This window comes from Meleagris gallopavo, chromosome 3 (assembly GCF_000146605.3).
Source record: "Meleagris gallopavo isolate NT-WF06-2002-E0010 breed Aviagen turkey brand Nicholas breeding stock chromosome 3, Turkey_5.1, whole genome shotgun sequence".
NCBI classification, from domain to species: domain Eukaryota; kingdom Metazoa; phylum Chordata; class Aves; order Galliformes; family Phasianidae; genus Meleagris; species Meleagris gallopavo.
Window position 1 is genome coordinate 29,908,968 of NC_015013.2, and position 14,965 is coordinate 29,923,932.

A 14,965-nucleotide genomic window follows, 5' to 3' on the forward strand; every position below is an offset into this window, starting at 1 on the left:
CTAATACAGACCTGAAAGTAAACGGCATTGTGATGCTGATCATTTTAACCTGACTCTAAATCTCTATTATTACAGCAGATTTCAAACAAGATGCAAGACGTTAAAGCCATTGAAATTTATTCTGTGACCAATGACCATTTCCTGCATTTTTTCACTACATTAACAGTTCTTCCATGCTCTCAGATTATGGAAAGTTTAATAACCATTTCCCAGTCTTATGATGGATACTTGTCTCTTCTTAATTGGAACGGGACATACAGTATAAGAAATGTGCCTTGCCAAGGGTTTGCTCATGTCTCTGAATGCGTTACATTACTTGAGCAAACAGAGCAACAAAGACAGATTCTGCAGAGAGGGAATTAGAACTGTCACCTTATTTATGCAGCTAACCTGGAACACAGAGATTCTCCTTTCCTTTAGCAGTACTGTCTCTGATTATATCCACTGCAGTTACAATATGGAAAGTTAAGCTCGTTTGTACATTACCACCATAAAAATAAAGCCACTAAAATGCAACTTAATTTCATATTGAAAAAAGCTAGCAGAGTAGTTACCCAAAGGTCATACCGTAATGTGTAATGCACGTCAATTCAGTTAAAAGGCACTGGTGTTTCTCAATAAATGTCTTTGCACAGCCAAATGAGGAAAAGATGAAGAACAGAACACTATCTCTAGAGCAGACATAGGAAATCTACACTAAACACACTGAAGGCAGTACAAAAGAAGCATTTGCTAATTCTCTCCAAAATACAGCTCCTGATCTTCTCACTTACCCTACTTGCATTTGCTGTCAATGTCAAACAGGATATCCACGTTCGGTTTTACCTCCTACATCTGATCTGAACAAAGCAGCTCTAAGTGCAGAGGTGCTGGAGACCATCGCCTCCAGAGCCCAGAAATTATTCATATCCCTATTAACACAGATACGTTACACACTACGAAAGAACAGAATGCTATTTTTCAGAACAGATTGAACACAATAGGTACAGAGATTCTAAAAATTCCCAAAGACTTTAGTATGAGAAGAGGAATTAGATTTAAAGGAATCAGGTATTTAGAGTCCACTAATACTCCCATTTGGAGCTGGGACATAAAAATATGATGCCTGACAGTGGAGGATCGCCATTAGGAGTCTGCAGGTAAATGGAGACACCAGGTTCAATGTCAGCAGTAAGCTCCACTGACAGCTGCCACAACCACAGTATAAGAAAAGCAAGAAAACCAGGTGTAGGAGCTATTCTGTGGCTATGTTTGGAAGATGCTTAATGCCACAGCATATTTGAAACGTACGTTGCTGAAGGGACAGTGATTCTTTACAGAAGCCACGTGTTGCCTCCCAACGTAGCCTCAGCAACTGCTGAGCACAGGCCAGTGACACTGGCAAGCTTAGCCCAGCCTACCACCACCAACCAGCCCCAGTCAGCCCTGCCATTTGACTGGGGGAGTGAAGCGTTTTGAACCAAGCACTCAAGAGGCTGCAGATAGCCTCCAGTCTCCCCCCAGTGCTCAGCAGGGAACAATCACTAAGGTATGGGCTGTGCATCACGATGAGTATTTCAGTTTTCCAAACCTGATACCTTGATATAGGGATTTTAGTTGTGCAATGATTATTATCATAATATTACCAACCAATGTGTGATCTGCTGAATACAGGTCAAAATCCATCAAAGTTATGGATTAAAAAATTACAAAAAAAAAAAGTAACTGCCATGGTTTAACAGGATAAGTATCACAGAAATGATCATAAGAATTAAAAATATAAACTGAAAGTGTATTGGTTTTTAAGTGTTCACTGATGAGGCACATAAGGTCCAAAGCACTAAATTCAGAAATTTTTAAAACATCCAGAACTTATACATTGCTCTTCTGATTTCACTATTTCTCACTCCATGAAAACTTAGTCAATCTGAACTAAAACTTCTTTTCTCACAATGTTTTCAAAGGGATGTAATTCTGAGCTTGGGAAAATGTTTCTGAATTATCACCTAGCCTCATACTTAACCCCCTGTATGCTCCCCCACCCTGCTCAGCTCAAAGCTTCTTTTTGCTAAGATAAAGCAAAACTAAACTCCCAAACATGATCTAAGACATCACGCACTGATACAGCATCAGGCTGTGGTCAGTATCATTGTGGGCTAATATCCAGTCTGAGGTGAACATTAACTGTACTTCACGAGCAGTATAAAGGCATGAGGGACAGCAGACAATGTAAGGAGCAAGAAAGTGTGCCAACTCTAACTGATGACACTGTCACCATCCCATCCTCTTCACCAACCGTACCAAGGGGAAAAAAAGTTTCTGTGCAACCATTAAGACAGACTCTTTGTTTTAGTCCTGAGGGCACACGTCAGTACCTTCCTAATAACTGCACCATGCAATTACTTTCATTAATCCTCTTCTACCTCACGAGATTTGTAGAGCTTTCCAAAAGAGAGGGCTATGAAAGATACCTGTATTTAGATAAATATAACTACATCATCTCATCCTATGGATTTTAAATAGCAGTATAACACAGCAGTTTGTTCTTTAAAATTTTCCTGTTATGCAGATGAAAACTCTTGTGTACTACTGCAGAAATAATGGAGATAACACTGCCTAAGGCAACTGGGAGCAGCAAATATAGAATGGCAGTAACAGTCAAATATAATTCCACACAACTTTTGCAGGAGTCTAGATTTAATTTGCTTTACAGGACAGTTGGCCAAACAATGACATTTATCATAAAAATATCCTCTCCATTAAGTAAATCTCATTTTTCTTTCCAAAAGAAAATTCAACATATAGCCTGAGCATTCAGTAGCTCATTTTCATGATCAGCTCACACAGATTTTTCTTAACAGAACAAAACAGTTAAAAAAAAAAAAATATGCAGACCCATGTAATGACAGTCATATTGCTTTTGGCTATGTTAACTTAAAACCATTATCAATTTAGCTATCTTTCTTTATGTTTTATTAGAAAAAAGCAGCAGATCAACATTACAATTCAGAATCTAATCTAAATATGCACTTGACGATGAAGCACATCTGAATATGGAGTGAAAAAGGATTCCAGAAAACCTTCAGTTTTGCCAATCTCCTGCTACCCACATCATCTATCTTCTCTTCTGGCTTTCTGATGACCGAAATCAAAGAGGGAACAAAAGATTTATGGCTATGAAAACAAAACCATAGTACAGTAGTATGAGTTCTGGGTGCTAAGTGTATCCCATCAAGTTAACTTAAGGACTTCAACACGTACTTAAATCTTCTGTTTGGCCACGAAAGTCCACGAAAGCTGACTGACCCAAATAAAAACTGAAATGTCAGGTCTGGACAAAAAAAAAATTAGACAGCATGTTAACCTCCAGTTTTCAGACAGTAATAAAAAGATACAATTCCAACAGCCAAGAAATTGAAATAAAAATGTTGATCTGACATTCAAGAGCTAAGTTTATTCTTACGCTCATTTTGTTTGCACCCAAAATTATCTTAGACCCACCAGGGAATAAAGAAGTATTTATGGACTATCACACAATTGAAAAAAAGAGAATTGCGTTTTGACTTGGTTATCATCTCCCCACTGAGGTATAAAATCTACATATAAATTTGATACTTCACTATAACAAATTGTACTTTTCATAGTTCTGATTTAGTTTCCATTCAACCCTGTTTACTTTTTTTTTTTTTTCTCCTTAAACTACAGAATTCTTATCTCATGTTATTGAATCCATTTCCCAGCTCTCTGCTTATTTGTAGATCTGTATTTAGTAGTCTGGTTACCACTGCTAACCAGGAAAAAAAAGTCTTGAACTTTCTTCATTACAACAGCACTTTCAGCAGAGGTTACTGATGTGCAAGCAAACTACGACGATATGCAGCTCCTCAGAAAGAATATTTCATTGATTATGTTTCCACTGTCCAAATGTTCTCTACGTGATTTGCTAGAAGAAACTCTTTCAATCATGTAAACATCAGTGGGCGCAGTCTCACTAGTATGTGTGGTAGTTTCACATCCTTTTACAGGAAGGCTGGTTCACAGCTACAGAAAAGCTGCAGGAGTTCTAACAGGTGGCAAACTGTGGATTCTGCAGAGAAGTTTCCTTCTGTTGCTACTTAACAGTGTAGCCAAAGTATTAGCCGAGGTAGCCCAGTCAATCCTTTACTTTCTTTAGAACCTCTCAGAATATTTCTGGAAGGGTGACATTGCGAAGTAGCCACTGCTGAGAGCGGCTGCCATTGCAGTCTCTGATGCTGGGTACCTGGCTGTCTTCTTCGGTGGCTTTGTCCAGGCACTGATTACTGTTCACATGCAGCAGGGTTAATTTCTGGAAGACAAAAAGAAATGAGTTAAACAAAATCACCAAGCAGAATAAAGAAGTTTTAATATCCGTTACAATTCTTCCATAAGTAAACAGGAGCTAGACAAGACCTCCCTCGCTTACTAACCCCAGAACCCAATTCTAAAGAACACCCAAGTATGTTGTTCTGTGTTGTAGGTACTAAACACATTATGTTTCGAGAACAAGAGAACAGTTTGAACTTACAAAACAACGTTCTTTGTCAAGCAATATCCACCATTTAAATAAGACTGTACTGCTCTCCTCTGAAGAAAGGTTGAAGGAACTAGGCTTGTTTAGCATGGAGAAGAGAAGGCTACGGGGAGACCTCATTGTGGCCTTCCGGTATTTGAAAGGAGCATATAAACAAAAGGGGGTACAACTTCACAAGGGTGGATAGTGATAGGACAAGGGGGAATGGTTTTAAACTGAGACAGGAGAGGTTTAGGTTAGATATTGGGAAGTTTTTCACCCAGAGGGTGGTGATGCACTGGAACAGGTTGCCCAAGGAGGTTGTGGATGCCCCATCCCTGGAGGCATTCAAGGCCAGGCTGGATGTGGCTCAGGGCAGCCTGGTCTGGTGGTTGGTGACCCTGCACATAGCAGGGGGTTGAAACTAGATAATCATTGTGGTCCTTTTCAACCCAGGCCATTCTATGATTCTATGATTCCATGAGTTTTCAAGTACTCAGAAGCTCAACTCTGATAAGATGTACAGCCTTGATTATTAGTTATAACAGTAGTTTTCATGAGATCAGAACAAACACATTGAATTCTTTTTTCTCAGTCAGGGACACAAAACTGACCTTGTATTATGCCCTTCTCAAAAACATTCACATCTACAAAGGCATATATATGTACAAAATGCAAATAGATCCTGAAAAATGCTAGTGATCTTTTATCTGGATACTATCTTCTACTTCAGAATTTGGTTACTTCATTTCAAAATAAATTAAAGATAATCATCTGATTTGATACTATCTGTAATTAGGCATTTAGGCAACAACAGAAAAAAAAACCAGGAAAAGAAATAAAAACAACCAGCACTTACCTTTTCATGAATTACTGATTATTACATAAACATATTACTGTACACTATTACTCAAGGTATTTAGTTCAGTCGGGTAGACTAATGATGTTAAAAATAAGAACGAATGACTCCCACAATTTGAATTTAAGCATTTCAATCAACATTTGTACTCAATCACAGTATTGTCTTCAGAGCTTGTACAGCACATTAATGACCAGTGCACAAGTGCACAATGATTTCTAGATCTGTCAGTTTAACTTATGAATTTTAAAATGAGTTTGCACAATATGGAAGAGATGATTAAAATAAAGCTATCTGAAGCATCTCTTAAACACACTAAACGTAAATGTAAAATGTCTCTTATAATTTTGGATGCTGATTTTTTAATTACAACAGCATTTCCTTTTAACCTTGTGAGACCCAAGTCACTAGGTGCCAGAACTGATGACAGGAAATAATTTCCGCTATCTATGTGATCAGCAATAGATAATATTAAGGCAACCTCAACTTCAAAGAATATTGCACTAACAGTTTCTCTTCAGAGGGTCTGGAAGCACAATGAAAACATTCTTTTTTTTTTTTTTTAAGACCTCCTCAAAAACTCATTAGGTAATTAATCAATGCAAATACCACTTGATGAATTAACGGCAAGGGGAACATAATGTCCTAACTTTGTTTCCTGTTCTGTCAAATAGCAGTTCCACAAAGGAGTTTGTTGATGTGTAAGGCTCACATAAAAACAGAAGTTGGCTAATTTTAACATCACAAGTTATTAGAAGACTTACCACTGGATCATATTCCCAAAGCTGATTTCCTTTTAAATGGTGGCACTTGAGCATTGTTACCGGGCCATTAAGTTTGGAGACATCTAAACACAAATCATCAGTTCGAATTTCTTTGTTGGCTGTATATGAGAAAACCTAGACAGAAAAATAATGACAAAAACTGAAAAAAAAACCAACACAACTAAAGAATACCTGGATACAGACAGCAAAGGGGTGGTGGTGGTAGGAGGGTGCAGAGGAGGCAGGCGTGAGTGAGGGGAACATTTGTGCATTGCTTCATTAATGCTCACTGAACTTTACTTTTCTTCATCATATACAGAAATAATTTTACTTTTTTAGAGGACAAATACAAACAATACATGAATAAGTTCTTCAAAATGACATTTTCAGATTGCATGCTGTTTTCCACATAGGAACAGCACAGTTCCCAAAGTCAGTCAATCTTTGTATACTGGAAAAGACCTGATCAAAAATTACTAATGAAACAAATGAAAAAAAAAAAAAACAACCAGAAAACAAATGGAAGAAAGTTTCAGAAGTGGCACTCAAGCACACTGAAAATGTCAGTTCAGGTGGAAAAAGATAATTTTGTTTTTGTTTAACTAACAATGCCAATCAACAAGTCTAACCAGGAGATGGTTTTCTGAGAACCTACAGGAGGGGAAGTGTGGCTTACAGCAGTCTCTTCCCTTGTTTCATTTTTTACTTTGAAGTTTATCTAAATCATGCTACAATCAGTCTTCAAATAAATAACAAGTGAGGAATCAAACAAATCTTCTCATGCATTCCCAGCATCTTCAAGGTTTCACACAATGTACAGCTTACGTAAAATTTAATGATTGTTACTGAAAAATTATCCTGATTAGTAGAGTTTAAAATAATTCATTACTATCATTTAAAAAGTCACCTGATTTCCACCCATTCCATGGCAGTTAAAGATTCCAACTTTCTCATTTTCTTTTCTTGCCATGTTATCCAGACATTGATTTGTTTCCACGTTTCTTATCTGGGAGTGAGAAAGAGCACATCACAAAAGGCTGTTATTTTTAAGAAAGAACTAGGCCTGTATCAAAGCACACTGACACCAGTTCTCTCTGCTATACACCTACGGGTTATCTGCAAGAATTGTAAAATATATGAATGGTACTACAGTGAGAGAATGCTAACCGTGACTCAGACTCCCAGGCAAATGATCAAGCTGCTTTGTTACAGAGTCACGTTTCTTTCCTTTCTATTAGGGATCTTCCCACCTTGTGACCCCTTTTTCTCAAAGGCTCAGGTACAATGGAATGGACTCATTCCACCCCCAGCCCAAAACTACCAAAAGTTTCAAAGCACTCTCCTAGGCACAGTGAGCTTAATTTCATTTAAAGTCACAGGAGACATGGTTCAATTTCTTCAGTTCTTGAGATACGGGGATTAAGACTGTATTACTATATACTAAATACAGACTGCTGATAGCAGCATAAACATCTGCTCTCTTTCATGAACTATGTTTTTCTTGCACAAATACAGTACAAAATTACTCTACAAGAGGTGCAATACTTGACTCAACATGGCTTGTAGGGGAAAGTATGTGCCTGTTTATTTAGGACAAGGTCATTTATGCTACCTCTACTGTCATGTAAAATGAAGAAAAACAGAGAAATGCCCAGCAAAGCTTAAGAATTATTAGGATTTGCTGGTCACTGAAGAGGATTCTGAGGGTAAAGTTCAGAGTATTTATTTATTTATTCATTTAGCAAAGTCTTTGTTTGACTTGCTCTAGTATTTTTAAGCAAAACACTGCTCTACACGGAGAACTTTATACACGGAGTTAACTTTAACTATGTATTTCTGAATGAATATTTCTAAAGGCCTTTTCTGTGAAATTTAGTACAGTAATAAGAAAGAGAAAACATTTCAATTAACAGAGCACATAAAGTTTGGTTTTCTGCTTCAGAGGTGACAGATGCATCACTCTTCAGGTGATGGGGATACACATGCAAGTTAATTGAACTTTGCTGGAGGTTAATGTGTCTGCTTTCTCAGTTCAGAATAGAAAAAAAACTTACTGTGCAACTTACTTTATAAATGGTAGACAAGTACGCCAGATTAAAATCTTACCTCCCCCAAAGAAAAATAATGGCGTGGAATTTGGGAATCGGGATAAACATTCTCCAGGTACCAGGAGAAAGGCTTACACTGAAGCTTGCGTCTCAATCCAAGTCGTGATGATATGTCCCCATAGTCAACTTTAGTAACTCCTGGAGATTAAAAAAAATAAAAATAATAAAAAAAAAGGTTGCATTTAATGGTTACTAGTGAATTGTACATAACTTCATCTGATACAAAAGTGACTGGTATAACACATTGTTTGTGTGAAAGATGTTCTAAGAAATCATCTCTACTATTAAAAAAAAAAACACCTTTTTTTAAATATAGCATTGTGTTGCTTATACTTATTGCAGAAGACAAGTTAATCACTACCTGTGAATTCCTTCTCCCCGTAATTATACAGAAGGTGGAATCACTACCTGTGTACTATGCATGACTATTTTTCACCTGTGGTTTGTGGAAGAATTTGAATGCTACAGCTTACTAAGTTATCAGAGAAAAGAGGCTGAAATGGATAGTTACTAATGCTATTCTATGCCCATTATCCACTGGGGTGCATATCTAGGTAGTGTAACATAGCAATTTCCTTCTGCAAAGCAAGGAGAATTGCGTTTTAATTTAATTCTGTAAGCCAGGTACCACCTGCTGGATTCGTCATCATTCATCTAGCTACATAAAGAAATAGAAAGCAGCCTTCGTAAAGAGAACTAAGCCCTTAACAATTCAGTATTTGTTCAATAAAAAAGCAGCAGTTACAGGAATTGTGTTCGCCATTAGGCCTGCTATTAATTTCTGTAGCATTTTGCCTGTTTTTATTCTCTTTTGTCCCTCATTTATCAAAGTGCTCCATTCTTCTTGTATCTACCCATCCCTTTATAGAAGCTTTAATTCCTTCTGAAAATTAAGTTGTTCAAATCCCATCTGAAAATGGGATGAGAAAGGTATGCACAGTCAGTAAGTACTTTTTTACTACACCAGAATTAAGCACCGTTGTTATTAACATTTTAATAATATTAAAGTTAGAATAATTTCTAGCTACTTCATATTCTATTTGTATTTTTCACACTGTGCTCCAACCACACGAGCCAAAAAGATATATTACCTAATATATTACAAAAAAGTACCCTCCTACAGACCACAAATACGGCTCAATTGACCACTGTGCCTAAAGACCTCCTCCATATATTTGTCAGGAATATCTGTACTTAGAGGACTGTAAGTTACCACAAGAATTGCTGACCTTTTGAAACGAAGTTTGCAGTTGATACACCATGTTATTAAATCAACCTGCCAGCAGATGGTGTATTTCTACTCAATTAAGGCAGATACCTGCATAATTTCAGCTGCTTGTAAACATCAGTGAAAACATTTCTAATTTTAGTATTCTAGAAATAGGGAAATGCTAAGTCAGAATCACTGAATTAAAAACTTAAGAGAAAACCCTTCTGACTTTTGAGGAAGCGTTCTGGAGAACTATACTAATAAGGGGAAAAATGAGTGAAATCTTGTTTTTTAATAAAACAGAATAATATGGATGAAAGCTAAGCAAATGCACATCAAAAAATAAGCAAAAAACCAAAACATAAAAAACCCCAGAAAGCTACCCTCCCTGAACTAACGTGAAGATGTCCTGTACACCAAAATGGGTACTATCTCAAGACACTGTAAAGTAAGAAAAGAAAAGCTGCAGTTCCTCATCCTTCAGTCATGAAAAGTGAAGTGCATGGATGAGATAGCCATCATGCCACTCTTGGAAGAACACCACAAAATTAAAAACTTACTCATCTACAGAATTTGCTATAATGACCTTCAAAAAAAAAAAGAAAGAAAAAATAGGGCTCTGTCATTTTAAAAATGGCACAAGGACTGAAGTCACAACCATAAAGAAAAGTGACACCTAATAGTTTACAAATGTATTATTTCTTAAAGTAATTTTAAATGTCACTACATAAAAGAGATGTGCCAGTTGATTTTTGCTCCGTTACACTGAAATAAAAGGTGTGGGTTATATCCATTACAACCATTTTTTAATGTGAGAGAACTAAAACAAACAAACCAGCTAACAAAGTACTCTGAAGTCACAGTCTACACAAAGTCACCTACTGGCACATTGACCTGAGCACTGATAGCTGAAGAAATACAGTTTGCTTTAGGGGTGGTCTTTAACAAGGCCAAATTGCTTTGCTTTCCAAGTGAGGCATCAATCTCTTAGCTGCTTCCACTTCCCTGTCTGTATTATTATAATTCTCATCTAGCTGGAGTATCCCTATTTACACTATGCAACACAACAACTAATGGGTAACTGTTATTTGGGGGAAGAAATAGAAGCAAGCAAGGAAACCTGCAAAATATAAATCATATAAAAAATTGAAGGCGTTTCTGCACCACTATTTTCTGCGCACATAGGTAAGAATTTCAATATGCAGTGGAGTCTTACATATGCCTTCCAGTGTTTTTGTACTTGTTTTTAAAGGCTCAGCTAAAATACATACATATATTAAAACCACAAAACCAGAATGAGGTCAAATCTTCCTCCCAGCTAACTATTACGCCAGACTGTACAGGTGGGTATATAATGAGGAAGACAATCATGCTCATCACTTGTTTTTTTGAAATACTTTGGTTTTGTTCACAAAAACAGTGTTAACAGTACTTACTATAGTCCATACTTGACCAGAGCTTTTGTTTTCCTCCCCCAGAAACACAAAAGCAAACCAAAACACCCTAAGGTTTAATTTTACTATATTTCAAGTGTGGATCTTCCTCGTGGTTCTTATTATTACTCAGCTTATTCTGTTTCTTATTATTACTCAGCTTGCTGTTAGCTGCATATCAAATAATTCAAAACCACTAACACCAGTCTTAGTACAAATCTCAGATTTAGCTCAGCACTTGCTGGGTCTATCATTATTCTTGAAAAAATTTCACAGAAACATCAAGCTTGGAAAAGACCTCCAAGATCATCCAGTCCAACCATCCACACACCACCAATATTTCCCACTAAACCATGCCCCTCAGTACAACATCTAACCATTTCTTGAACACAACGGTTAGATGTTGTACTAAAGGACCTGGTATACAGTTTTGTATGCAATACCATGCTACTCTGATCAGTAATACGTAACAGTCTTTCCTGTTCAATCACATCTCTTGGGTGCCCTTACACTTGGAAAAAAGTTATCAACTTGACAAATCCAGACCTCTCATCCAAGCAGGCATTTCTGTAATTTGGTTACTTACCATGGGAAGAAACAGTTAGAAGCTACTCAATGCTATCACTGTTTTCTGAAAAAAACGCTTTACTCTATTTCTGAGAGAAAATCCCTAGACGTCCCAATAGACTGGGAAAGGCAGGAAGAGTCTTAGAAAACCATTTTAAAACTACTAACTCCTCCACTATCCTCACAATATATGAATACAAATCGCCTACCACTTCCATATACGTATAACAATGTCTAGCAGTAGAATACTCTATCTGAAGGCTAATTATCCTTTTGCTAACTCATTAATAATTAAAGCTTTTCAGTGGTCATACTGCAATAGTTCTGCAATCCTCAAAATTTCAAGAGAACTGAAGATTTGCTTGCCAAGTTCAATGTGGCAATATATTCATACTAAACTGCTTTGAAAGATGAGAAGCATGATGTTTTCATCATGATTATAAAATACTCCATCATTTTCAAAAGCACAGTAAGAAAGCTGTTTCTTTCAAAACCAAGCTTCTGTTTGAAAAAATAAATAAAAAACCTCACAGAACTTGTTTTTCTTCAGTATTATAAAACTCAATAAGCAGTAATCATTTTAAACCAATTCACACAGTCACATATTTGCATTTCCAGTTAATGGCAATAAGAAATACTGGCTGTAAACTGGAACATACAGGACCACTCTGTTCATACTTTAAACACAGGTTTAGCTACATTGCAAAGACCAACCACCATCGACTCAGTCTCCCCATCAGCCATAAACAGAAATCTTATCCCAGACTTACGATGTTTGGCTGAAGACAAGCATACATAGTAATGATAAACCAGGACTACTGATCCTGTTCTCAGGATAACAACCATGTCTGTCAGAGAGTTCCTGTTTACATAATTCTATAGCGTTACCGATTGCTCTGGTATAATCAAAGACACCTTCTGAGTAAAACTTTTGGTCAACAAGAAGATTAATTTCTATTCACACTAGGACGCTCTCCCTAAGCTCGTTAGAGCTGCTTGTTGGGATGCCTTCAGCATACAAGTGGGGGTACAAGAGATTGTTGAATGACAGCCATTTCTGCTGAGACCAAGAGGCTGCAGGTCCAAGATGGAACCCTGACTCATGTAGTTTTAGGCTGCGTGATTTTCTTGTGTAATCTGTATTTCACCTTTAGAAGAAGGATATTAACAAACACCGTAACTGCCAGTTTACAATTATTTAGTAGCTACAAGAAGGAAGCTGTGGTAAGCCAACCTAATGCTATGGAGCTGCTGCTGCAAAAAGGGCATTTTCCTTGCTCAGCTTCAGACTGCTGCTGTGCTTCCTGTGCTGACACAGGTGCTAATTTAACCAGCAGAAAGCCTACAGAGTAAAAGGTCCCAAGTAGTTGAGTAAGTAAAACCAGCTGACATACATGAACAATCAACAAGCAAAGGGAATAAGGCACCATCCTTGCAGCAAACTGTTGGATACTGCCATCTCAGAAAGCCTCACCCTTGGACAATCCTTTCACAGTATTCTAGACTAGAGAGAATGAAAAAAGAGCAAGTCTAGAAATCAGACAGCAGTGGCAAAATCCGCAGCACAGGCTGACAGGAGCCAGGCTATTCACCTGCATATGCAGGATTCCAATAGGAAATGGTCTGTGAAACAGCACCCTGCTGCAACACACAGCTGTAAGAAAAGCTGTAAGCTAATGCACAACAACTGCAACAGTTAGTGCCATTAACACTGCAGAGGATAGTGCTGTGTGTGAAGAGACAGGCTGGATTTTGGCTGAGCAGCACCTGCTGCAACACTATCCTGCCCAGCTTCCTTCTGTACTTGTCTACTTCTAAGCAGAAAGATGATTTCTAAAATGCATGAAAGCTTAAAACACAAGTAGTTTCTATTAGGCAGTATTTATTAGAGGGGAAAAAAAGATTGAAGACTTACTTTTCAAGAGTATAGCTTTCCACTTAACTACATCAACAGTAAAAAGTCTCTGAAGTTCTTATCAATCAAATATTAAGACATTTCCTTCCACAGTTCAGATCACGTGAAATGGGAAAGCTACCTGAAAATCTTAGGTTTGCATCCCTCTGTAGCTCCCTCTCTCAGGGGAGCAGAAAAGAAAGGATATAAAGGAGTTGTTGTTTGACTTAATCATGTCTGCCAGTATATTACCTCCTTCAAAATCCAATTTCCTAATCCATAACAAGAAAAACATGGGTGCAGAGGTTTGTTCGTTTTCTTCTCATATGCATCCAGGCTTGCAAGCTAGCATCAGCTTAAAAATTCTCATCTTGCTCCTTCCAAGAAGCTGCGACATTGTCACAGTAATACTGAAAGTACAAACTGCACTAGCAGTGTTTCACAGGCTGTACAGTCTGACAGAGTCACTACATCATCATTCTGCAAGAACTAAGCATTTCGTTTTTATATAAGAAGGATACTTGAAAACTGAGAGTATAGCAAAATGAGTTAATGGAGAAGAAATTCACTGAGTTGGCTTAGAAATATGTACTGAAAATTCAAGGCAATATTTGCTGTCAACAGGTAAGATCAGCAGTCTGCCTAACTCAGGTAAGATAGAGACAACAGAATAATAAAGGTAAGGGGTTTGTGAACTTCCTCAAATAATAATCCATTCTGATTATTAACTTCTGGTTCTGACAACATGCATGGATTTGGAGTGGAGGGAAGATGATATGAACAGCGCTGAGTACAATCCATTGGTTCATCCTCTAAACAATAAACACTGCATCATAGCTAGAAGTGAGCTGCCGTACAAGCCATTCTTTTTCACAGCCTTGGGTAGCAAACCAGTTTCAGAACAATGCAACAGATTCAGGTAATGCTGCCCTATGGTTCCTGAAACACTTGGAAATTCCAGTGTCAAACTTTAGTGTGGTGTCAAAGGGATATGGGCACACAAATGAGACTGTGTGCCAGTTGGCTGATGCAGATGCTCTCAGAGCAGCTTAGAGCTCTTGGCAAGAACACATCCACCAATCATGCAGGTTATTAGCATAAGACAAACTGTGCAGGCATGCGTCTTTCAAAAGAAGAGAATATACAGTGCAACTACAGAGAATTGCTGAAGTTACTTTCATCATTTCAAAACTCTTATTCACATTCTATTTTAAATGTATTTTTTTTTTTGGTAACTTTTCTCCAACGGGAGAATGTATGTACAGACAGTGCTGTAAACCCATGAAAGGAAGCTGTATAAAACAACATTTCTACACGAAAACACTAACTCCTTTTGTAGCTTATGGTTATCTTATGAAAAGAGGGACTACAAAAATCATATATAAAAATAACACAGCGTTACCATTATGTTGACTAATTCAGCTTTGTTTTCAAGAGCTTATTTTTACACTTAGGTGTTGTCAGTAAAAAAAATAATCTAGCTTGGCATGGATGCAAAAAAACAATCAGCCAAAATTAATTACAGTTATTTATGTACAACTTATCTGAAAGACACTTATACATGTGATGTTTGAATTCATAATTCTTAATTAATAAAACAGAGTAGCCACAAGCTACAAG

The 14,965-nt window shown here is 37.3% G+C and overlaps 1 protein-coding gene across 1 annotated transcript in view; it reads right to left on the minus strand.

The window, feature by feature from the left end:
* Positions 1-3,090: 3,090 nt before the first annotated feature.
* The window catches only part of GALNT1 (polypeptide N-acetylgalactosaminyltransferase 1), a 56,629-nt gene continuing 44,754 nt past the window's right edge, over positions 3,091-14,965 (minus strand). Inside the window, exons 9-12 of the mRNA XM_010708584.3 lie at positions 8,240-8,379; positions 7,041-7,139; positions 6,134-6,268; positions 3,091-4,306 (exon numbers count right to left, since the gene is read on the minus strand). Coding sequence (XP_010706886.1) covers positions 4,160-4,306; positions 6,134-6,268; positions 7,041-7,139; positions 8,240-8,379 — 521 coding nt within the window. The 3' untranslated portion in view covers positions 3,091-4,159. The remainder of the gene's footprint in view (positions 4,307-6,133; positions 6,269-7,040; positions 7,140-8,239; positions 8,380-14,965) is intronic.